The 26368-nt window shown below is 46.5% G+C and overlaps 1 protein-coding gene across 5 annotated transcripts in view; it reads left to right on the top strand.

Annotated features, from left to right (window-relative positions):
- LOC117882338 (sodium- and chloride-dependent GABA transporter 2) overlaps positions 1-26368 on the top strand; it is a 69175-nt gene that overhangs the window by 13714 nt on the left and 29093 nt on the right. For 4 of the 5 annotated variants that reach the window (XM_034780496.1, XM_034780504.1, XM_034780489.1 and 1 more), the window contains 5 exons: positions 389-523; positions 2856-2996; positions 4160-4244; positions 8481-8613; positions 16607-16741. In XM_034780496.1, the coding sequence (XP_034636387.1) occupies positions 389-523; positions 2856-2996; positions 4160-4244; positions 8481-8613; positions 16607-16741 (629 nt within the window). The remainder of the gene's footprint in view (positions 1-388; positions 524-2855; positions 2997-4159; positions 4245-8480; positions 8614-16606; positions 16742-26368) is intronic. The other variant, XM_034780513.1, reaches the window with a different exon arrangement.

Here is a 26368-nt window from a genome sequence, read left to right as displayed (position 1 = left end):
ATGCGATCTGGTCTCTCCACCACAGATGCAGATTTTAATTTTCCGAGGCAACTGGCAGGTTTGTCCTTATACCCCATCAGGTTTTAATGCCTCATTCACGCTATGGTTGAAACTATGCAAGCAGTAATTGTGTTTGAACTGGGTTATTGCTAGCACCATTTCCTTGATAAATTGATAGGGATTTTTTTCTTTGCTGTTTCTCCCAGGCCCCTTGCATCCAGGCCCTTCCCTTCTCTGTTCTCTACAGCCCATATTGCCATCTGTGTCTCCTTTCTCAGGGACCCTTCTTAGAGCATTCTTTGTCCTGGGGGAATTTTTCAGTCTAGGCCTAAGTTGGTCAATGATCTAACATGTTTTCTTTTCCATATACAATGCTTAAATCTGCCAGGTGCTTTCTTTATCCCCTACCTCATCTTCCTCTTCACTTGTGGGATCCCAGTGTTCTTCCTGGAGACAGCGCTAGGGCAGTACACCAGCCAGGGAGGGATCACTGCCTGGCGGAAGCTCTGCCCTCTCTTTGAAGGTGAGTAGACCTCAGAGCGCAACCCTTTTTTGGAGGGGGGGATGAGGGGAAATATTGTGCAAGGGTCAGGAACTACAGCTGGGACGTCTATCCCTCTTAAAAGAGACTGTCCCACTATACCCATGCTGTTCTCTGAGAAATTCTCTGAAAGTGGCTGTGGTGTTACCATGAAGAATTGTGTTTACCCTCTCAGATCAGTTCATGATGTAACTCATCTGGTATTCTGCTGCCTCTCTCACCATCAATATGTGATGATGCTTTAGAGGAAGGTGAGAGCCTGCCATAAAAGTCTCCTCGACTTTCCCCTCACTCCCCTGTTGTTCATCCAAAATGGTGCTGAAAAAAAAATCTTGCCTTTCCCATCACTCTGGTCATGTTCGCTCTCCTTGTCAAATCACATCACTGGCTCTCTTCACCTCCTGCACTGAGGTGTGAGCTCTGGCTATGGAATTTGCCCACAGGCAGAATTGTGCTCCTGGATCTAAACTTTATTTAAATAATTCAAACTACTGTAACCCTTATAATTGCAAAGAAAACCTAAAATATATGAACTCATATTTAAACTGTTGCTATGTCATCTTCCTGAGTTTGCAGACAGCCTGAAACAATAGCTCTTAGAGGTGTCTTCTTAATGTGGTATTGATTCTCAAACCCAACTATGACACCATTTTAGCATAATCATCCAATGGGGTGTTTATCCCTGAATCCCAAACACTTCCAATGCTTTCTTAGTTACCAAAAGTCTCAACTGTCTCCTATCCATCTGCCAAAACCCTCCAGCTTCTCCCCTGACGACTTCTACAGACCTGGTAGTTTGCTGCTCAAATAAAAACTTTAGCACATTGAAAACTAAAAATGTGAGGTTGAGCAAAATCAAAACTGAGTGTAATATTGAACTGAATGACAGGAGAGACATTTCTCACTTCCATATTTAATTACAAAAAAAACCCTTCCAACTTCCCTGAAACGGCTGCAAGGTGTTCTGTCCATAACACCAGGTGGTGTGGAAAGCCAGGGAGATAGCTACAGAATGAATTGAGGGTTGCCAGAGTACATGAGGCCACTTGGCTAGATGGACCAGTGGAGTAAATGTCTGTTTCTTTACGTTAGTAGGTGACTGCTCACCCTGCTGTGCAAATACAATCCACATACTGTGCAAAGTTCAAACTTCCATCCCTTCCTGGGGCGTGGCTTTATTAACAAACAAATACATAAGTGAAAACACAAAGAGCAGCTCACATCTCCTCAGGCATGGCTGCTCCTAGAGTGCCTCCCTGAGGACTGTTCAATCCACTCATAGATCCTCAAGCACCTGGAAACCTCCCATTCTTCATTACCTACAGATGAAGTAATGAGTTACCTGGAAAGCCTGCTTAACCCTTTCCTAGAGGAATCATCCCTTACTAACAGGGTGCAGTATTTCAGGAAAACACTGCAGAGGCTGGAACTGCTATAGCTTGGAGTACCCTATACAGCTACAACTCTGCAGCCATTCTCCTATTGTGAGCTCCTTACAGAGATGCCTGCTGGCAGATGTTGCTCAGGGTACCTGTAAGCAACACGTGTCCCACTCCCCATCCCCCGGTCTGCAAACGCTCCTGCATCATTCCCTAAAGTGAGTCCTGAGTGGAGTAGCTCATAATGGACTGTGGTTTACTTGAACCATGGACATCCCAGCAGCTGTGTCTTAATTGAAGATTTAGGAGACTCTGGCCTATAGACTCCAATGTGTGCAGTGCTTTGCCTTTGGAGGTTGTTGACATCAGGACAGTTTTAAACATTATTCCATAGCTTTGACCTTTTTTCTTTTCTCTGCTGGTAAAAGTTTGGTTCCAGTGACTATTAAAGTGTAATTCTGACCCTGCTGTACTCATTAGTCTCTACAGACTATCTAGCCAGGATTCTCCTGCCACTTAGCAACGTGGGTAGGGCAGTGGTCATGAGGAAACCTTGACACCGGTTGGCAAATTCCCTGAAAGTTGCAGCCCCCAGATCACAAATGCTTTCCTTACGTGGAAGTCCGTCTCCAAGGGAAGCTTCCACTGGCTGCCATGACAATGTGAGGCAGCGGAAGGTAGTCTGGATATCACTGGGAAGACGGTGATGGGTGGATAGTTGCCAGGCCAATATTCACATTGCAGCATGGGAACCCCAAGATAAGAGTCGAGGAGGTGGGCAAAAGGGGGAGAGAACTGGAGCAGTGGGCAGTACAAACAGAGGTGGGTTTGGAGTGCTGGGAGAAGCAGGGTGCTGTGGCAGGCTCTGGTCCTGAGACTGTTCCAGCTCATGTTTCTCTCCTTGTTTATCAACACTGAGGCCCTTCTCTCTGCAGGAATTGGTTATGCTTCCCAGGTGATCGTCGTACTCCTGAATTTCTATTACATTATCGTCCTGGCCTGGGCCTTGTTTTACCTCTTCAGTTCGTTCACCATAGACCTTCCCTGGGGCAGCTGTGACCACGAATGGAACACGGGTAACCCTGAATTCCCCTCTATCTCATCTCCTCCTCCAACTCCCCATCAGTTTGCTGGGAAAAATCTGCCACCAGCAAATACCACCTAACCTGAAAAAGCAACATCCAGCCTGCTGTGGGGGAGGGACCAAGGCCAGTGCGAGTGGCGAAGAGGCCTGGTTTATTGCCATATTACCTGACACAACATCAGTCCTGCTGATGGTAGAGGAGAAGAGGCTCAATTTCATTTGATAAGCTGGATCTCTTCTAGAAAATGTCCTAAAGTGCCAGCCGCCCACAGCTCCCATTGACTTTAGCCTTTCACTATACCTGATCAGAGCAGTAAACCAGTTGGTGTGTTATGCAGGCTCCCCCATGCTGCTCCAACAACAGATCTCAGTCCTGGAGGGGGCTCCCCTCTCCCGGCAGCTGTGCGGACGGGAGGGAAATTCAGTCTATATTCAGCCCTCTGCTTCTTTTGCTCTGCTTCAATAACAGGAGCCCATTCCTACTCGGGAGGCCCACCCCTCCCCGTGGAGGGAAAAGGGGAATTTAACCTTTATGATCATACAGTCCTTGGTTTCTCCCCAGCACTGCTTTGCCAATGGGACCCCAACCCTGCCCTGGAAGGACCTCTTGTTCTGAGCAAGAATAGGGATTTTAGAATATTTTTCTCCCTTTGAACATTATGCTGCTGGATGGAAAGGGGATCTGCAGCATTTCCAGAGGTGAAAGTGGGCCGGTATGGCATACCGGTAAGAAAGTGGATGCCGGCACACAGCCTTTAAGCACTGTACCGGCAGGGCTGCTGATGGGGGGAGGGGGGAAAGAGGGGGATGCAAAAGGGGCAGCTGCCCCAGGGCCTGGCGATTTAAAAGGGCCCGGGGCTCCTGGCAGCGGCCGGAGCCCTGGGCCCTTTAAATCGCTGCCAGAGCCCTGGGTGGTGCAGGCTGTGCAGTGCTGAAGGGCTGGCTGGAGGAGTCTGGCCCCAGCCCCGCCCCTTCTGCCCAAGGCCCTGCCACTTCCAGGGGCCCAGAGCTGCCCTCCCCGACCTTGCCCAGGAGCCCGGCCACCCTGCGTACCAGTAAGTCCTTTAAGTTACTTTCATCCCTGAGTGTTTCCCAGAGGCTCTGCTATTCCAGTTGTATCTGTTTATGTTCTTTCTCCCTGGGCCTGTCCTGCAGAGAACTGCGTGGAATTCCAGAAGGCAAACGCCTCTCTAAATGTGACGACCGAAAACGCCACCTCCCCTGTCATCGAGTTCTGGGAGTAAGTGAAAGGCTTGTGTTTCTCTGACTCTTCTGGGAGTTACAATCCCCCAACCATGACTCTCAGCCCTTCCAGGCACTTCCTAGTTTATACACCTCAGGGTTTTCACAACACTTTAAACTGGACAGCACCCAGGAGAACAACATGGGTCAAATTCTGCTCTTGATTACTGTTCTGTTAATTTACAGTAACTTCACTGAGGTCAGTGGAGTTCCTTTGGATTCACACAGGTGTGCCTGAGAGGATACGCTGGCATCCTGTCTTATTTAGATCCTCCCTGTCTTTCCTGCACTCTGACCCAAATGTTGTCCCCCCACCTATGCAGTCTCACTGACTTCAGTGAGGGGTTCCACAGGGGTAAATGAGGTTAGAATTGGCTCTCTGTCAACAGACCTCGTCTTCACTGCTCTTTCTCCTGCCCCCGGTCCTACTCATTCTCTAATCATTCTCTTCTCACATCCTCTACCTGTTTCTGTTCTCTTCTCTCTCTCCTTTTGGCTACAACACAACTGCTCTTTTCTCCCATATCCTCTTTCTCTTCAATCTGCTCATGGTCACTCTTTATACAATCGTATCCCTTCTCAGCATAGCCCAATGGGTTCGCAGATTTTCAGTCTAAATCTGTTCTTGACACATCGGGTCAAGTTCATCCTGGGTATAAACTCCACTGACACAGTGGAGTTAAAGTAGGATATCAATGGAGTTGCACCAGGGATGAACTTGGCCCTTGTTTCGTTCCAGAGAGAAGCTGAACTGGTCTCGGAGTTACTCTATGGGTTATCTTTGTAATTTCATCCTGGGCTAGTATAACGTGGAAAACACTGGCAGTACATGGCTCTGTGGATGAGGGGAAAGCAGTGGACTTGCTATTTCTTAACTTTAGCAAAGCTTTTGATACGGTCTCCCACAGTATTCTTGCCAACAAGTTAGAGGTATGGGCTGGATGAATGGACTATAAGGTGGATAGAAAGCTGGCTAGTTTGTCGGGCTCAACGGGTAGTGATCAATGGCTCCATGTCTAATTGGCAGCCGGTATCAAGCAGAGTGCCCCAAGGGTCAGTCCTGTGGCCGGTTTTGTTCAATATCTTTATTAATGATATGGAGGATGGTGTGGACTGCACCCTCAGCAAGTTTGCAGATGACGCTAAACTGGGAGGAGTGGTAGGTACGCTGGAGGCTAGGGATAGGATACAGAGGGACCTAGACAAATTAGAGGATTGGGCCAAAAGAAATCTGATGAGGTTCAACAAGGACAAGTGCAGAGTCCTGCACTTAGGATGGAAAAATCTAATGCACTGCTAAAGACTAGGGACCAAGTGGCTAGGCAGCAGTTCTGCAGAAAAGGACCTAGGGTTTACAGTGGACAAGAAGCTGGATATGAATCAAGAGTGTGCCCTTATTGCCAAGAAAGCTAATAGCATTTTGGGCTGTATAAGTAGGAGAATTGCCAGCAGATCGAGGGACGTGATCATTCCTCTCTATTTGGCATTGGTGAGGCCTCATCTGGAGTATTGTCCAGTTTTGGGCCCCACACTACAAGAAGGATGTGGAAAAATTGGAAAGAGTCCAGCGGAGGGCAACAAAAATGATTAGGGGGCTCGAGCACATGACTTATGAGGAGAGACTGAGGGAACTGGGATTATTTAGTCTGCAGAAGAGAAGAATGAGGGGGGATTTGATAGCTGCTTTCAACTACCTGAAAGGGGGTTCCAAAGAGGATGGATCTAGACTGTTCTCAGTGGCAGCAGATGACAGAACAAGGAGTAATGGTCTCAAGTTGCGGTGGGGGAGGTTTAGGTTGGATGTTAGGAAAAACTTTTTCACTAGGAGGGTGGTGAAGCACTGGAATGGGTTACCTAGGGAGGTGGTGGAATCTCCTTCCTTAGAGGTTTTTAAGGTCAGGCTTGACAAAGCCCTGGCTGGGATGATTTAGTTGGGGATTAGGTCCTGCTTTGAGCAGGGGGTTGGACTAGATGACCTCCTAAGGTCCCTTCCAACCCTATGATTTTATGTTTCTACAGCTGGGAATGGGGTGAGACCGGTGGACATCCATAGAGTAGCAGCCACACCTCTCGTATCTTGCAAGATTGGGCCTTCTCAGTATGTGAATTTGGGGGGCCCTCAAGAAATACTAGTGCTGCAGGACTCAGTGCTGGTGACTCAGCAGGTGGGACTCTCCCTTGGCAGCAGTACTCAGCCCAGCATGTTGACCATGGGCTGGAGGATGGGGACGTTTGTATAAGATGTAAAAACAACGGCTTGTGATCACTAAAGATTCCACAGCCCCTGGTGGGAGGAGGGGCATTGCTAAGCACAGTGTCTTGGCTTCATTTCAGTCGGAGTAAACTCCCTTCGGCGACCCTAAATCCCCCTTGAAGATATAAACAGCTGCAGTGTTCCTCCCTGCGTGTCCCAAACTGTTGTGCAGAGCTGCTGTGCCCTGTTGAGCAGCAACCTGTGGCAGCTTCAGTTGAGCACAGGGATGTGATTCTGACCACTATAATCCACATTGGAACGCGGGGGGTTCCTTCTGGGAGGGAAGGAGCTGGGTCAATGTGTTGTTAATAAGCAAACAGTTAGTTCTGGCCGTAGTCAGCTTCTCTCCTCTCTCATGCTGCCTTTCACTAACTCTCCTTGTTTATCCCCCCTCTTCTGTCTCCCATGGCTTCTCTCGGACTGTCACGTGTACAGCGTGAGCTGCAGGGTTGGCATTTCTTGGCCTGCTCTGCCTGTGGCTGGCAGCTAAGAGACTGAGGTTAAAATCAATGTTTTGAACAGTTCTGTAGTATTGGGACAACAGCACATGGGAGTGGAAATTTCCATGGTTCCAGCTTCTCGGTCACAGCCTCTGATACAGGGGAGAAGCAGGCTCTGCTCTCAGTCGCTGGGAAATGGAGGGTAGGGGCCAGGGGAAGAGGGTAGACGTTTGCTTGAAAGATGCAAATCTGCATTGTATTGTGTACCCTTCTGGGGCTCCCTTGAGCTGCACTTGGTGCCCCCTTCGTCTATAGTCCCATGCTCTGTTACCATTACGCTCTTGTACCCTGCCAGGGTCCTTTCATGCTGTATGCCCTTGTGCCGTTCACTGCTGCATGCACGCAGGAGGCCTCCATTTAGCTGGCACTAGGAAAATAAGTGAGATGGGGAAATGCCAGAAAGCGAAGGGGGATTTCCCTTGGGCTCTGTGAGATCCTGCCTTTGTGCGGGACTGTTGATGGGGAGAGCAGGCATTTTCTTGGTCCCTGGCTGACGGGGCTGTGGAGCAGAAAAGGGTGCAAGTGCATCGCCCATCTTGGATTGTTGGCATTCCAGGAGGTGCATCTTTTAGTTTTTGGATGATGCAGCAGGAGAGGGCACATGTGCAGCTCAAGGGAGCTGCAACTCCCTCTAGCACTGCCTCTAATTGCTGATGCTCTAGGGTGTTACTTGGCCGAACCTCCCCAGATGAGGAGTTTGTCTTCTGATCTCTGGGTGTGCAAACGACGTTGTGGGAGAGGCCAGCAACTTCCATTCTCCAGCAGCTGGGAAAGAGTAGCAGAAGCTGCAGCGTGGGAAGCTGCTATGTAGTTAGCGTCCTCAGTGATCTCCATTATTCTCTTGCGTTGTCATGTGGTCTTCTACAGTCCTGGGCATGGCACGTGCTGCCTTGCAGTTTTGGCTCCTAAAGGGGAATATCTTTATACTGTGTGATCCCAATCTTTTGTCATCCTACCTAACGGAGTTGGAAGGAATTAGATGAGGGTGGTCCTCATGTACGATTCCTTGTGATCTATGTCAGAACACCAGCTGGTTTAAAGCACTTCCGAGGGGTAGGGAAATCTTATTATTTGTAATGCAGTATGCAGCAGCTGTGATCAGAGGCCATGTTGTGTTAGGTGCTGTACATTCATGTAGTAAGAGATTTCCTGACCCAAAGACCCTGCAATCTAAATAGACAAGACAAAGGGAGGGAGAGGGAATGGAGGTGAAGTGTCCTGCCCAAGCAGGTCAGTGACAGAGCTGGGAATGGAGCCCAGGTCTCCTGCCCCCTAGGCTGGGACCCTGCCCACCGGGCCTTTTATTTCTGAGAGGGAAACAGTTGAGGAATGTCCTTTGCGCTTTCCTGAGGTGCACAGTTCAGGGTTAGGGCTTGATCTCCCTAAACTGCAAAGCATCACCAGGGGCCCTTGAGGACTGGCTGGTCATTGAGGATCTAATGGCTGAACTTAGTAAGACTCAGTCTGTTTGCCTTCCCAGGAGGAGAGTGTTGAAGATTTCCGCTGGCATACAGCACTTGGGGAGCCTGCGCTGGGAGCTGGCTCTTTGCCTCCTGCTTGCCTGGGTCATCTGCTACTTCTGCATCTGGAAAGGAGTCAAGTCCACAGGCAAGGTGAGTGCCTGTTCAGGTCTGGCCTCTGCCTTCATTGCAGTCCAAGGTGCTGCAGCTCCTGAGCTGAAACCCAGCTCTCCCAGACCCAATGAGAACTTGCAACTCCCTCTAGCACTGGGCAAGCCCAGCAGGGTTCAGCTCCCAAAGGGGTTTGTGAACTGGAATCTGCAGGGGATGGGAGCAGATGGGTTTCTATGAATTTGAACCTCCAAGAAGAACACTTGTCTTTGGACCCCTCCCCCAAAAAGGACTCCCTTTACCACCCCCAGCTACCTCATCACTCCAGAAAACACTGGGACCCATTCTTATAATAAATGTCTGCAGGGGAGGCCCAGTGCTCTCCCCCCACATTCCCACTCCTTCAGGCCAGGTCCTCAAGGAGCTGCCACCTTCCCTCCATTGGGGTCTTCAGGAGAGGCTACCTGGCATGGGCTGGTGATTCTCCCACGTCCTTAAAGGATCTTTTTTATTTGGGGGCGTGTGTGATGTGCCAGCCACCCATCCCCCACTTATACAGAAAGATTAGGGAGAACATTCCTTCTCCAGCTGGCAGCTGGGGTTCAGAGTAGCCTCCAAATCTTTCAGGTGATAGCTAAGGAAACCCTGAAGGACCAAAGGGCCCCCTCTGCCTCAGGACCAAAGGAATTTTCCATCTCCTGCCCTTGGCCCCAAAGAGAACTGTATCCTAGCACAAGTTATAGAACTGGGGGATTGCCAGTGAATTTACTCCTGGGGTAACACAGCCCCAGCTTACTCCTTTCCATTCCTGCTTGCTCACCCACGTCCTGACTGAATTATTTGTGTGTTATTTGCCAATCTGAGACATCTAAGAATGTCCAAGGTGTTTGACTTTTTGCATGACATTTTGATTACAAAAAACCTAGAACGATATAAAATTAACATGCAGTGTAGTTGTAGCCGTGTCAGTCCCAGGATATTAGAGAGACAAGGTGAATGAGGTAATATCTTTTATTGGACCAACTTCTGTTAGTGAGAGAGACAAAGTTTCAAGCCATACAGAGTAGTTCTTCTTTTTCTTCTCCTCGCTCGGTCTGGCTATAAGCTTGTCTCACTCAACAACAGAGGTTGGTTCAATAAAAGATATTACCTCACCCATCTTGTTTATATAAAATTAACATGGCACAAATTCAGTGGATTAAAAGCTGGCTAGCTGATGAGTCTCAAAATGTAATTGTAAATGGGAAATCATCGTTGAGTGGGTGTGTTTCTAGTGGTGTCCTGCAGGAGTCAGTTCTGAGCCCTCTGTTATTTAACGTATATATCAGTGAACTGGAAAAAAAACATAAAATCACGACTGATGAAGTTTGCAGATGACACATGGCATGGTAAATGAAGAGGACAGGTCATGGATACAGAATCATCTGGATTGCTTGGTAAACTAGGCACAAGCAAACAATGCGATTTAATATGTCTAAATTTAAATGTATACAATGGAACACGGACTGTAGGCTGTATTTCCAGGCTGGGAACTCTATCCTGGGAAGCAGAGACTCTGAAAAAGATTTTGGGGTTGTTGTGGGTAATCAGCTGAACGTGAGCTACCAGTGCAATGCTGTGGCCAAAAGGGCTAATGCGATCCTTGGATGTATAACAGGGGAATCATGAGTAGGGGCAGAAAGGTTATTTTACCTCTGTATTTGGCACTGGTGCGGCCATTGTTGTAATACTGTATCCAGCTCTGGTGTCCACAATTCAATAAAGATGTTAATAAATTGGAGAGGATACAGAGAAGAGCCACAAGACTAATTAGAGGATTAGAAAACATGCCTTATAGTGATAGACTCAAAGAACTCAGTCTATTTAGCTTAACAAAGAGAAGATTAAGGGTTATCTTGATTAGTCTATCTAGATACGTACATATCTGGGGAACAGAAATTTAATAATGGGCCCCACAGTTTAGCAGAGAAGGACATAATATGATGTAATGGTTGGAAGCTGAAACTAGACTAAATTCAGACTGGAATTAAGGGGTCAATATTTAATAAGGAGGGTAATCCGTCATTGGAACAATTTACCAAGGGTCGTGATGGAGTCTCTAGCACCGATAATTTTAAAATCAAGGCTGGATGTTTTTGTAAAAGATCTGCTCTAGGGATTATTTTGGGGCAGTTCTATGGCCAGTGTTATATGTGAGGTCAGACTAGTTGATCACAGTGGTCCCTTCTGGCCTTGGACTCTATGAACCTAAGTGTTGTATCTCAGTGCTTTGAAGTGTGGAGTGCCCTGGTCTGCAGTGCCTGCAAATAACTGGTTTGGGAAGTGGACAGGCAGATGAACTAACATGACCAGGGCCCAGCAAAGAGGCAGCCATACCCCAGGGTCCTTTAACAAAGGTTGGGGGTGAGGAGGAAGAGGGAGGAGGCAGGTGTTGCAAGGAGATGTTGCCTACCTGACAGGAGATGGGGCTTAATTCACTCATGTTTGTAAAGCGACTTATCTTCAAATAAAAGGCACAGTAGAAGTGCAAATTCTAATAAATGCAATAATGGGCAGTGGATGGAGGGAGACTGGTATTAACAGGGAAAGAGAGAATAACTCCACTGCTCCATGATAAGCACCCCGACCTAATCTGCTCAGCTACCAAGCCCTCCCTCACTCTTGGTGACAAGACCAATACTCTCCTGCATGCACCCCTTTCCCCCCCATGACAATAAAGGTGTCTCGGTTAATCGTCCTGCTCACCTTAGCTGTAGTTCCTTGGTTGCCTGCATTCTCTCTTACTCATTCTCTTCTGGAACAGAGCTGTGTAACTCTGGCCTGACTCCATCTCATCCCTGCTTCCTTGATCTTTGTTAACGCAAATGACAGTAGCATGTTCTGTAAGATCATTAGTTAGTTTCTGCTCCCCCTCTTGAACCATTCCCAGTTGGCTTTATGCTTGGAGTCAGCAAGCGCAGAGGGACATAAAAATGTTTTAATAACAAAGGGTGTCCTCTTCATGCACTTTAAACAAAACAGAACCATGACGTGATGGTAGACCTGACCGAATTCACTTGCCATGAGCGATAGCATGGATGTCAGTGGCTTTCCTGGGTTCACTATGGCCTCAGAAGCTGGCAAACCTCTTAAGAATTTGTAGGAGTAGGAGGGGTGGAGTAAGGGAAATCAGCTTGTGAAGACGATCCTCTCTGGTTCCTATGGAGCAAAATATGAAGAAGAAAAAGGCAGTTACTGCTGTGGCCTGGTGAAAGAAGGCAGAGGCGTCTATAACACATGATTCCCAGCAGGCATGATGGTAAGGCACTGCAAACTAATTTACAAAGCATATGCTATGCAAAAAGCAAACCCAGTTGATGCTAGATACATATTCCATGCAAAAACACCAAAGGATCTTAACAAAAAAGAATGGTGAGAGTAATTTCTTTGGCACAGACCCCATGGTCAGAGAGAGACTTCTCAATGAAGGAGCTCAGCTTTCCCTAGAAACAGACATAGATGCAGCTAGGGTGATCAATGTACAGAAACCCAGCATGAAACAATGGCTGCTGGAATGCAAGCCTATCCGAGGGGAAAGGCTTTGCCAGTATTGGGGAGTTACCTGTTGCCAAAAGAAAGGGACAAAGAGTGACCTGAAATCACCTCCCCACCACTAACAGCAGCAGGAGTGACCTCATGCATCCCAAGGCACAGAAAACTGTGCATGGATATCCAGGAAGACACATGAGTATGGGCATTTTCCTGGAGAAGATTGTCACAGATGGAATCACTTTGCAGAGGCACGTGGCTCTGACTCAACATGACCATGTATGTTATTGACCAGCGTGTGACAGAACAATGTTTCTGATCCCAGCAAGGTTTCTAGCGATATGGTTAGTGCTAACAATGCTCAAGAAATAAAAAGATTGTGCCTGAGCCAAGCATCGAGTAATACCTCATTAGACCCAGATGTTCACATTGCTGGATACATTCTTAAACCGGAGAAAACATTCTCCAAATTGAGACTGCCAGTTTCACAGCAGTCACTCGCAAGCATCAAATGAAAAGCTTAAAAGAGAGAACCCATGCAAGCTACAAAGCAGATATACAACTACCACAATGAAGCTTGAATCATCTGTTGTGGGCACTTGGGCAGCACCAATTTATGGGCCTGGAATCATGTTTGGATCTTGAACTTATAAAACTGGTGCAATCTCTAGACCCAAATGGGAATGCAAAGCCTGATATTCCCACAGAAAGCTTCAAAGCAGATGGGTTATTACCATCAAACATTTCCTTTTTATCTTACCCCAATTCTCACCCCACTCATCTGTGGGCCAGGAAAGACCTGACCTGCATACTCTGATCACCTGAATCAGGTAGTAGATCACATAGTAAATATAGGGATAATCATTAAAATGACAACCTGCAGACTGGACTTACTTGCTAGCTATTGTACAGAAGCCCTCAACAGGCAAATTTGGAGCCTGCGTCAATCCTTGAGGCAAAACCTTTACCAATATTTGAAGACATTACCTCTAAGCTTCCTCAGTGTCCTGGATGCAAGGTCAGAGTGTCAGTCAAGTAAACGCCTTGAACAGTCAATCCAAAAGACCACAAATTTTGTGGATGTGGATTCCGTCACCTACCTTTTTGGCACAATCTGAGCCAGAGATAAAATACAGTGCAAGGCTGATGAGATATGTGAAGGATTCATTGGAGTTGTAGCCATCATCAATGACATTCTAATATTTCCTTATTCAAAGGGAGGACATCATGCAAACCTTTCTCCCCTTCCCTACTTCAGAGCTGACCAAAGGTGCTGGAACAATTTTTATAGTGAGATGCTGATGACCGAAACCATGTATTTGGGTTGTTGTTACTACTTCAAGCCAGGGGGTGCAGCAGCCCCAGCACCCCTAGTTCCAGCACCACTGGAGGTGACCGAGAAAAAGATGTGCACCTGACCTAGGAAAAAGCATGATTTGCATTCCAGCAGAAGCTGGGTTGGAGATTGCTTTATGGCAGACAGAATGAATCCAGATCCAGCAAACATCACTGTGGTAGAGGACATGGAACTACCACCTAATCCGGCAGAAGAGGGGGCAATTCTTGTATAAGAAATATGGCAGAATATAAAGAACATAGTTCTATTGTGTGCTATTTGGGGCAGGGAATCCTCTTCATTTTGTGTGTGTGTAGAATGCCTAGGATGATGGGGACCCAGTCCCTGATGGGAGCCTCTAAGCACCACTGCAATACCAATGATTGATGATCCTAATAAAAGAAATGGATCCAGTGGGTTTCCTACTTTGATCATAACAAAACTATCAGCAGACAGGTCTAGGAAGGGAATTGGTGCAGCACTGCTCTAGGAAGGCTAGCAACTACGTTGTATATCAAAGTCCTTCATGCCACCAGAAGAACAGTATGCACAAATGAGAAAATGTATATACATGCATGCATATATGTAGTTGTATTTGAGTACAATCCCTTTTGTCAGCATATGTAAGCATATGTTACAGTTGAATCTGACCATTAACTGCTTGGATCAGTCCAGAAGAAATCACTCATCACATTACCACCCAGGTGACAGTCAGGGTCTTCAGTTGCAGAAGGATAATAGCCAAATTGTGTATTCCCCAGGAAAATACACCCCCGCCCCCCTGGTACTTGGATCAAGTACTTGGGTCACTGGTACTTGGGTCAAGACGAATGTTGGAGTTACTATGCAGGTGCATAGAATCTTCCAGCATACAGGCGAAGATTAGCGGTAACCAATGGAAGGATGAACAAATGAAACAAATAATATTGGATGGATGGGGAGAAATTAGAAAGAAAATGATTTCACATCATCATGCAATACAGGCACCATATAGATGAACTTTCACTCTCGTGTGGCATAACCTTTTAAAGGTGAAAAAACAGTTATCCTATTGCATTCAGACTAAATATTCAGAGATAAACCTCACTAGGCACATGGTCATGGAAAAATCCAAACAGAGACTTTGATGTATTCTTTTGGCCTAGTACGTGTTAATCATCTTGTCTTAAGATGTCTGATATGCCTTAAAAAGTATATAGTAAATGCAAGCGCATCAGTGATTCTGCATGAAATGCCAACAAAACCATGTCAACCCATGGGCACTGATTTGTTTATGTTGAACAATGAAGACTACAGTATGTCATTGTTGTGGATTACTATAGCAATTAGTCTGAACAATCCCCAAAGTACCACAATAACCCAAGTTATATTTGCAAGACGTAGAATCCCAGAAAGGATTAGCACGGACATTGGACTTCAGTATTCCTCAAAGGAATGCAACTACTTTGCCAAAGTAAGGGCTTTCAAACATATCTAAGTCCATCTTATTCATAAGGCAAGTAGGCTAAGTAGTAGAACACATGATGCATAAAGACCCCTATTTTGGACTACCTGAGTATTAGAACACTCCTTGCAACAGCTCTAAGTCACTCGGTCCTGATGTTGATGGGATGTCTGTGTTCAGCATTGCTCTTTATGTAGGAACAGCTGAAACATGAAGCAGTGAGTCTCAGCCAAGTGCCAGCTGCTAGTTCCAGTGCTCAATGCTGATGCTGCAGTACAATGGAGACAGGATGGTGGCCACTGGAAACCCCTTGCTCTGAAACCTGGCAAATATTGAAAAACCGTATCAGGTTCACACCCTGAATGCATGTGAATGTTAAGACAACAATTGTTTGCTTCAGATACCAGGAAACCATCACATTCTCTGAACTTGTTGACTGTATCTCTGAACTTGTTGACTGGCTCTAACATCAGTATGGAACTCAGCAGTCCAGAAACTGATATAGATACACCCATCATTTCCACATACTGTTTCTCCACCTGTAATCACAACTTGTGAACTACTGTAAGTACTGGCAGGAACAATAGCACCCTTTGGAATGGCACAAGTGCCCCTACCTATGAACCCATTTGGGGTCTGTCTGACCGGCAGAGCTGAGGGAAAGTTTAGACTCGCAAGGTTTTTGATGTGACATCACAGTTTAAATGGGCTTCTGTCTTACAACACCCAGGCACCCAGTGCATGTCTGTATTACTTCAATAAAAAGTTGAAATGGCTATTTGCTGCTAGGTTACATTCACCTCAAACAATAAGACTAATTCTTATTACTACTGACGATTCCTTGATGATATCCCAAGGACTGTCTCATCATGAAGGGAGATGTACCAGGACAAGCTGCTGTTATTTGCATCCATTTTGTTAGTTTTAGATTATGCTCTCTTGGCCTACTCCATACCAAGAGACTTGCTTGGTATGACTCCTTCCTTCACTTTCCTGTCAGAATGAGCAGATGGAAATAAGGGCCCAGATTCTCAGCTGGTGTAGATCGATGGAACTACATTGAATTCAATGGAGCTACCCTGACTTACGCCAGCTTTAAGACCAAGCCTGGTGCTTAGATCACTACCAAGGGTATGTCTACACTACCCACCGGATCGTCGGGCAGCAATCCATCCAGCAGGGATTGATTTATCGCATCTAGTCTAGACGCGATAAATCGACCCCCGAGCCCTCCCCTGTTGACATCTGTACTCCAGCGCTGCGAGAGGCACAGGCAGAGTCGATTGGGGGGGGAGGGCGGCAGCAGTCGACTCACCGTGGTGAAGACACCACGGTAAGTTGATCTAAGGACGTCAATTTCAGCTACATTATTCACGTAGCTGAAGTTGCATAACTTGGATCGATTTCCCCACTCCCTCTCCCGGGGGAGACCAGGGCCAAGACTAAAGAGGGATTATCTAGTTGTAGATATAATGGCCACATTGTGACTTTTCTAACCACTCAGTAAAAGTGAATTGCTTTCTACTCTGCTTTAAAGACTACCTGAAACATAGTAATCCTGCCTCTTCCCTGCCTCCGTCTTGCTGATCCTGTCTCATCCTGGCCTTTCTAACTTGCTCTTGCACTGCACTTGCTCCCTTTGTGGCAAGATTTCATTGGTGTCCTAGGTTTCTGGCCATTTCCCCAGGCTGCCCTCTCACATTTGCTTTGTTGTGTTCTCCTGCCAGGTGGTGTATTTCACTGCCACGTTCCCGTACCTCATGCTGGTAGTTCTGCTGATCAGGGGAATCTCTCTGCCGGGGGCGATGCAGGGCATCCTGTTCTACCTTTACCCAGACCTCACTCGTCTCATGGACCCTCAGGTAAGATGGAAGGAGGACTGATTGGCTGAGCTCTGCTTGGGTGTGTGCATGTGTTTGTAATTCTCTCTCTTTCTCTTCCATCCAATTCTCTTCTTTGCCCCCATTCCCCCTTTTAATTTTCCCCCTGTTCTTTCTCCTTCTCTCTCCCCACTCCATCTCTTACTCTTTGCCTTTTCCTTTTCATTCACTCTTCTTCTGTCTCCTTTTCCTCTTCCCCCCTGTGAACATAATGCACGTTGACATTCACAAGCATTCAGCTGACGCCATCAAGGTCCCCCAACTAAGCTAGCTTCACTGTTCAGTTTTCACCAGCAGAGTTCCTAAAATCCCAAAGCCCTTTCTCTCCAGGATGTTTCTTGGCTGATGCTATTGGTAAATGATGTAGGCTTCAGACACTACTGATGGGGCCACTAAACTTCTTAGCTGCTTGGTGACACCAGTCAATCAACTCTGTCTTCTGGAGACACTCATTGTAAAACTCCTCTCCTCTCCTGAGCCAGATCGAGGGGGAATGGAGGCCCCAGAGTCACAAAGATTTAGGAACCTTTATTTTTTGATGGAATGCTGTGATATTTAATATAATTGGAGGCAAAGTGGAGGCCATCAGCCCTTCCTACCCCATCTTAGAGTATGGGAGGAAGGTACTTCTGAATGCTGCTGTAGTGTCAATCCACTAAACACCTTGCTCCTCATCTCCCTTGTTTTCCTCTCTCCCCTTTCCCTTGATTAGAAATTCCTGCCAGTTTGACTGAAGGTTCAGTGCCCGACTGCCGTTTTTAATCTCTTCAGGACAAGTTCCTCCACGTTAAATCCTGGCTCCAGCTGAGCTGCTGTACCAGCCTTTGTGCGAAGGTGTCTCCAAAGGAGATTAAAGGGTGCCTGCCTGGAAAATAGGTCAGCGAAACCCTTCGTAACCCCTTTAACTCTTTCCACTCCAGGCCAAGCATTTTTTATTTTGAGTACAGATGCGTGAATGCACAGTATGCGGGGAGGGGGATGACTGAGGGAGGCCATGCTGTAACAAGCCCCTGATGCACCACTCTATGCATGGAGAATGGGTTTCTTTGGATGTGAGGCGGCATTCTCTAGTGCTTCCAGTTGGGGAGTCAGAGTCAGGACCTCCTGGGTTCTGTGCTTGGTTCTGCCATTGATTCTCTATGACCTTGAGCAGGTCATTTAGGCCAACGTTTTCAAATCTGGGTGCATAAATGTGGAATCACAAAGTTAAGTAAAAGCTGGCCTGATTTTCTGAGTCAGCGGACACACTTAAATCCTGCGCAAATCAGTGACAGCCAGAGCTCTGCACCTCTGAACATCAGGCCACTTTTAACTATGGGCCTAAACAATGATTTAGAAGCCTAATGTCAGGCACCCATGTGTGAAAATGGAGGCCTTTCGCTCTCTGTTTATGCATCAGTTAAATGGAGGTGACAGTGACCTCCCTTGTGGTAAGGATGTTACAAGACTTAGGCTCTTTTGAACTCCCTCCCCCAAGTGACTTAGGCCAGGTCCACACTTGAAACTTGTGCCAGCATAGTAATGTCAGCTAGGGGGTGACTTTTTTTTGACGCTTTTACCCTGGCAAAAGCCAGAGTGTAGGCCCAGTTACCCTGGCAGAAAAGTTCTTTTGCTTAGGGAACTGGTATAAGCTATACCAGGAAATGCTGTTTTTTTGGCTGGAATAAGCTGCATCTACACTATAGCTATACTGGCCAACCCTTTCTGGTGTGTACTAGAAGCACAACTGCCAGTGAAAGTCAGTGACTCCCAACTCATTTACATACATTTATTAATTGCACTGTTAATATTAATAAAGCACTTTGATGTTCCCTGCTGGAAAGTACTATGGAAACCCATGTATGGGAAAGTCCTGTAGAACTTACTAGGGATGAAATTCAGCAGGTGGAGAGGTTGTTTCCATCCATATGTCGGATTTGGGAAGCTCCTCATTTCATGCCTGATGCTTCTCCTATATGAAAAATGTCCTATAGAATTCAACAGAAAATGATCACCTTTCTATAGTGGTTTTAATCATCCTGTAGGATTTAACAGCAAGGCTGTAAGTTTCAATTAACTTCTATAAGACTTTCACATGAGCGCTCTACTCTGCGCTGGTTAGGCCTCAACTGGAGTATTGTGCCCAGTTCTGGGCACTGCATTTCAAGAAAGATGTGGAGAAATTGGACAGGGTCCAGAGAAGAGCAACAAGAATGATTAAAGGTCTTGAGAACATGACCTATGAAGGAAGGCTGAAAGAATTGGGTTTGTTTAGTTTGGAAAAGAGAAGACTGAGAGGGGACATGATAGCAGTTTTCAGGTATCTAAAAGGGTGTCATGAGGAGGAGTGAGAAAACTTGTTCATCTTAGCCTCCAAGGATAGAACAAGAAGCAATGGCTTAAACTGCAGCAAGGGAGGTTTAGGTTGGACATTAGGAAAAAGTTCCTAACTGTCAGGGTGGTTAAACACTGGAATAAATTGCCTAGGGAGGTTGTGGAATCTCCATCTCTGGAGATATTTAAGAGTAGGTTAGATAAATGTCTATCAGGGATGGTCTAGACAGTATTTGGTCCTGCCATGCGGGCAGGGGACTGGAGTCAATGACCTCTCGAGGTCCCTTCCAGTCCTAGAATCTATGAATCTATAAGGAATGGTCAGCACCCCAATCTCTGCTGTGTGTCATAGTAAAGCCTCCATTTTGCAAGGACAGTGTGACTCCTGCTAGCCATTCTGATGCCCAGTCAGGTCGAGCAGGCTCTAATTGGCTCTAGAGGGCACTCCTGCAAGCTGTAACTATTTTTGACCTGCAGTCTGTTGGTGGCAAATCATTATAGAAAATAAAACACATCCGTTCCAATCTGATTCTCGCAACTAGACGCATCACTGATGGGCAAACGATACATCAGAAGAGGGGAAGATGATAACCACTTACAAATATTTGAAAGGTGTCATTGCCGAGGAGGAAGGGGAATTATTTTGGTGATACCAAGGAGGATGTACAGTTGAGGCAAGGTACAGTGGCCAGGGCATCGGATTGATATTTAGAAGACCTTGGGTCTGTGACTGACTCTACTGGGTAATCTTGGGCAAGGTTTTGAAATTCTCCAGCCTGTATTATATAGGAGGCCAGACTAAATCATCTGATGGTCCTCCTGATCTTACATGTTAGGGATCTATGAAAGTCCCTGAAACCTTTCTGTATCTCAGTTCTCCCTCTGTAAAATGCTTACATTTAAAACACCAAATATAACGGACTCCTTGTGGGCAAGCCAGCGACCAAGAACTAGTCACTGAAATAATTCCACAAAGAATTTTGAGTAATAAAGAATTCTGAGAAAATCTTGATCTGCCCCTGGACAATATGCAAACAGAACGAGGTAAAATTCACCAAACAAACGATTCATTTGGAATGATTTGACTAGCTCTAATGACAATTTTCTTTTTTTAAAAAGGAGTTGAGTATCCCAGCCATTTTTGGGGCAGTATTAATCTAACCCCCCCTCCTCATTTATTACTGATCCTATGTTCTCTCTAACCCTGAAGGTCTCATTCTTTCACAGCAGGTGGCCCATTTCAATAGAAAGAGTGCCTCAAGGACACATACTGATCACATAATTTCCCACGTAACTCCGTGGGAAATTAATACTGGGAAATTCCTGATGTAATCTATTAGCCAAAGGTATAACGAAATCCAGTGCTTTGAGCTGAAACTAGAAAATTCAGACTATGTTAAGCAGGAGGACAGTCTAGATCAGTGGTTCTCAACCAGGGGCCATGGGCCCACTGCGAGCTGGTTTCAGGGGGTCCGCCAAGCAGGGGCAGCATTAGACTTGCTGGGACCCTGGGCAGAAAGACGAAGCCCCGCTGTATGGGACTGAAGCCGGGGGGCCAAGCCCCACCATCCGGGGCTGACGCCAAAGCCTGAGCAACTAAGCTTTGTGGGGTCCCCTATGGTGGGGGACCGTGGGAAATTGCCCTGATTGCTACCCCCTAATGCTGGTCCTGGCTTTTATATGCAGAAAATCAGTTGTTGTGGCACAGATGGACCGTGGAGTTTTTGTAGCATGTTAGGGGGGCCTCAATGAAAAAGGTTGAGAACCCCCGGTCTAGATTATGATAGTTGACCCTTCTAGCCTCAATGCCCATGAATCGATTCTCTACCTGTAAATGATTTAGCAGGTGAAAATAGGAAGGAGGAGCAGTTAGCTCTCTGGACCAACAGCAAGGGTTCCAGAGACTGCAGTTTGAGAACCTGTGGTCTAGTGTTGGTTTCCTACTGACCTTTCCAAAAGCCCTCCCTATTCTCTCTGTCCCTCTGGCTAGCAGGAACTCATTCTGCTTATATAAGAACTAATTAATTATGTTCAGTAGTGCTGAAAAGCCTCTGTTGGTGGTTGGGACCCCTCTCTGCTAGGCATTGTACAGACACGTAGAAGGACATTGTGTAGGAAGAGCTTGCAGTCTGTGCCCCCGATTCTGCAGTGAGACCCACATAGGGGAACACTTACAGCTGCCCAGAGTCCCAATGAAGTTGATGAGATATGACATGGTTAAAATGTCTGCCCCCAAGGATCCAAGCAGGACAGGGGCTTAACTTGAGACAAGACTCAACAAGAAAGTGTAAGAAACAGGAAGGCGGGTGAACATAACAGTAATAAGCTCCCATGGTTATAGAGGCTAACAATGAGCTCAAGCCCGGAAGGGGCCGAGCACTCCGGCCCTGAGCCAGGAAGCTCTTAGCTCCATGAGGCGTTCCACTGACTTCAGAGTGACTGCTTGGGCATCAGGTTAAATATGTGTCAGTGCTTTCCCTGATCCAGAGAGCTCCACCCCTGGCAGGTTTGGGCCCTATATGCCCAACTTGCTGGCTCTGAAGCATTTGTCCTTTTTAAATCTCTATTTCAATTCTTTTTTAATAACCTCTGCCTAGTCGATTTTATTTTGTCAGACAGCTGCTGTTTCTCTCCTTTTCTTTTTTTTTTTTTTTTTAAAAAAAAGAACTTGTCTATGCATATGTTCCCCCTCTCTCGTTTATATTATTTAATAACGCTGCCTGTTTCAGTTTCCTTCTGTTAACTTTTGCCTGTTTCTGGGTTGTTAGAAATAGCATTGATCTTTAGTACAAAAATCTTAGCTTAAGCTGCTCTCTTACCCTAGGTCCCATGATGCACCATCCTCTCTCCAAACAGTGAGGTCGGCCTCTTTCCTTGCAGCCTGCCCACACCCCTCTCTGCCAGCTGCAGTGCACAGATCAGGGGAGAGATTCCAGAGGAGGTTACGGCAAAGGTGGCCTGGGGGAGAGGGGTTAGGGTGCCCTGGGGAAGCATCATCTGGTGGATGGAGGGAGGTCAGAGAGGGTGGCCAATCAGGAGGGAATGGGAATCTTCAGGGTTTGTTTCAGAACATGCCTTGTTCTGACATCACTGCTAGGGACAAAGGGCTGTGAAGGAATTTGCTGTCTGACCTACATGGCTGAGGGAGGAGGGAAGCATGGGGCTTTGTACCCATGGTGAGGGAGGGATTTGAATCCCCTTGCTTCAATCTGGATTTAGGAGAAGCCCCAGCTGGGCCTCTCACCACCACTCTGCTGCTGCTGTCACTGCTTGGGGAGCCTCGATGCTTCACAGCCAGGGGGGGGGGAGCGTGGTTGGATCCAGCTAAATATTATTTGTTCCCCTTATTTATTTTTCCCGGCAAGCCTTTAACTGACTCTGTACATTCTTGTTTGGTTGTCGCCTCCCCTGCCCCCTTTCCATTTCTGAGAAAGAGAGAGAATATTGGCGGGTGTGTTTGTTTTTTGCCTCCTGCCTCACCCGTGGAGGGCAGAGTGCTTGTGTGTGTGTGTGTGTGTGTAGATGATGTTTGTTTACATGATGTTCTGCTCTCTTCTGTGGATGCCTATGTCTAATAGTATCTCCAGGCATGTGTCTGCGTGGCCTCCTGAACTCTGCTCCCAGGCGCATTGGTAGGGGCATGCGGGACGGCATATATCTATCTGTATCCAGTGAAATGAACCTGGCTTGTGGCTGCACTGGAGCGGTATGCGCATTGCTACCGGATTGCACAGAGCCTCTGCTTGCTCTCTTGCTTTGCATCCCCAGGTTCTTCCCTGTCACCTGACAGGGGTGCGCCGGTAGGGTAACGTTGCAAAGCGATGCTACTTGCTCCTCTTCCCTGGCTTTTGCGCCCTGCAGTCTCGATGGCTCTGGGCTGGGTTTCCTCTTCCAAGGGCCAGTTCCACAGCTCCCCATCTCTTCTTGTTTTTGGACCTCCGTGCGCTGTCCTAGTGGAATGATGTACAGCTGTGTTTATCTTGCTGCCCCCTCCCCACCGTCTCTCTTGAACCCCTCCAGTTTGTGGAACTGGGAATTAGTTCTGCTGGCCAGATCACTCAGCCTGTGGCTGCACCCCCATGCTGAGTTTGTCCACGGTGCTGACATCCAAGGAACAATTAGTCGTTTTTAATTCATCAAACAGCGGGAGGGGGCTGAGCAAAAACAGGCTCTAGAACTCTGCCTCCTGGGCTGTGTAAACAAGGGGCAGGGAGTGGATTCCCTCCTCCTGTCTACAAGCAGTTGTGCTTTGCAGTTTCAAACAAAAGCATATTTGCTTTCTTGTGGGGTTTAAAGGGTAGGTAAAGGAAAACGGCCCCTCTTTTGCTCAGCCCAGTGGTTGGAAAGTTCACAGAGGCAAAGAGCCCTTATTGCTCTGCATACACTGTGAAATGTGTATCTTACAGAATGCAGTGCTTTTATACCTGTGTTGGTCCCACGATATTAGAGAGACAAGGTGGGTGAGGTAATATCTATTATTGGACTGACTTCTTGGTCCAATATCGTACAGAAGGTGAGTGACCGTGTTAGGCCTTTCTGAGAGGCAGCACAGGCTAGAGCGGAGGATGGAGCATGGGACTGGGAGGCAGGAGCTTCCAAGCTCTGGTCCCATCTTTGATTTGCCTTAAGTTTTGGGGTATAATTTAAGACACCTACGACCTGGTTTTCAGAGAAGGAGGGGCAGGGAGTATGGTGCTCTGGCTATGCCCTCTGCCACTGTCTGGCCAGGTTAAGGGTATGTCTGAGCGGCAAAGGAAAACCCTCAGCTGGCCCATGCCAGCTCTGGGCAGGGCTGGCCCACAACAATTTGGCACCTTAGGCGGGGAGCTCAAATGATGCCCCCATGCCTCCTCGCTTGGGCTCAAACTTTGAAAGGTCTCAATTCTGCCTTCTTCTTGTTCTACTCCTCTCATGGTACTGCTCTGCTACCTACCCCAATAAAGGAGAACTAACAACTTAAAATGCCTTGTTCAAAAATTTTAAGTAATACTTAACTTTCAAATGCCTGTACAGCAAATGTAACTTTTCTTGTCTGCATAGTAAACACTGGCATTTTTATCCGTTTGAATAATCAAAGTGGTGCTTTCTGTGCCTTCTTGGTTGCAAAGATTGGAACTGCTTCCTGCTGAAGGTCCACAGTCTGGACCAGCTCATGCTCTATTGAGATGGTTCCAAGGCCAGCCATCCTCTCCTGTGTCATTGTGGAGTGTAGATGCATTTTTATTAACTTTAGCTTGGAGAAGCTGCGTTCTCCACTGGCAATTGTTACAGAAAGTGTTAGAAGTATGCGCAGAGCAACAAAAGCATTTGGAAAGAGGGTGGTCATCTTATTTGTGCACATATATTCCAGAACAGCCTTTGGAGTTGATCCTGCTGAAATGTATCTTGAAAGGGCTTTCAGTTCATCACCTAAATCACTCGCATCAATATTGCGCATGTCATCATGTGTCAACACTGTCTCTAGTGCCCTGCATTGCTGGTGTAGGTCTTCTTCAGGTATAGTGAGGAGTTTTAGAATATCATACAACATCCCAAATATACTGCTGTGTTACTTGAGCTCCATGAAACGTTCTTCAACTGACTGTATTGCACAATCTAGCACCTGGTTAAAGAATTCAACTTTGAATTGTTGTTTGGGGTCTCTTATGGGATTATCCCGTGCCCCGTAATCAAAATGTTGTCTTCTTTGGTGACTCTTGTATTCTTGAATGGGTGGGAAAATAGCTTCAGTGTGAAGTTCCTCTGCCAACTTCTGTGCACACTTCAGAACATTTTGAAATCCCTCATCTGTTCGGTAAGACTGTAGGTATGACTTTGCTTTGTCCAGTTGTTCCATTGCTCCAGATATATCAAGGTCAACACATTGGAGTCTCTTGCTTAGAACATTTATTTCAAACAGTATGTCATGCCACAACACTAAGCCACACAGAAATTTGAAGTTATGTATGTTTCTGGTGATTCCATTTCCCTCTGCCACTGTTCTCCCACAAACAATTCCTGTCATAGCATTATCCTCCATAATGGCAACTATGGCATCATCTATCTTCCCAATTTGGTGTTTGATAGGCTTTATTGCCTCCACTCGACTTTCCCATCATGTGGCACTCAGTGGTTTCAGTGTCAGAGAGGATGTTCCCAGATGTTGCTTCAAAATTTGCCATCAATGAGTTGATGCAGAGAAAAATACATAGATGCTTTGAATTACATTAAAAAATTCAGCAGCCTTATTAGAAGCTGATGCTGCATCACTGACCACCAAGTTCAATGAATGAGAACTGCATGGGACAAAAAAAGCTCGAGGGTTTAACTCTTGGATCCATGTCTGCACTCCTCTGTTCTTTCCTCTCATGTTGGCACCATTACTGTAGCCCTGACCTTTCATGTCAGCTATCACAATTCCCGTAACTTCCAGCTTTTTAAGAAGCACATTTGTCATACCAGCTCCTGTAGTATCATCAATGTCAATAAATTCTAGAAAATGCTATTTGACAGTCTCCATTGCAGGGACATTTTCACTAGGTTTTGTTTTTGTTGTTACAAAATGCACCTTTAAAGTCATTTGTTCCATATGGCTGATGGCAGGTGTGCAGTTCAGAATAACAGAGTAATATCTTGCTGACTTCAGATCTGCCACAATCTTCTGTTTGACTTTTGTTGCCAGTAGCTGTATGATCTCATTTTGAATTGTTTTTCCAATGTAGTGGTGTGTGTACATTTCTTGGGTGGTGACTCTTCTTAGATGCTCCTGGAGTACAGCATCAAACTCAGCCATCAGCTCCACAATTTTAAGGAAGTTTCCATTGTTTGGCACATACAGCTGATCTGAAGTGCCACGCAGTGCTAGGTTTTGGGTAGCAAGCATTCTCACAATGGCAATGAGCCTTTTCAGAACATTTTGCCAGTAAAAAGACTCTGATGCAATCTTCTCTTGATGCTGATCATCTATGGTGGCCTTTTAACCTTAGTCTCATCTCAAGCTCTTTCAACCTATGGAATGCTCTCTGGTGATTTGCTGCCTTCTCATGGCATGCCAGATTTCTAGCCAGATTTTTCCAGTCCTTTGTTCCTGTAGAACCCAATGTGGCTGAAACATTAGACTGGAAGAGTTTGCAACAAAACAGTATGCAGCATTCTGGGTTTTTGAGTACATAAGCCATGGTCTCTCCACTTTGTCACCATTGGGGATTTCACGCCAGTAATGTGTTGGATGGAAACTTCTATTTTCATTCTTTGGGGAACATGACAACGTTTTTCACTTGCTGTGACCCATGGAGTACAAGGAAGTCCCTCAGGCTA

The sequence above is a fragment of the Trachemys scripta genome, chromosome 1 (genome assembly GCF_013100865.1).
Source record: "Trachemys scripta elegans isolate TJP31775 chromosome 1, CAS_Tse_1.0, whole genome shotgun sequence".
NCBI lineage: Eukaryota > Metazoa > Chordata > Testudines > Emydidae > Trachemys > Trachemys scripta.
This window is presented reverse-complemented; position numbering and strand designations above follow the sequence as displayed.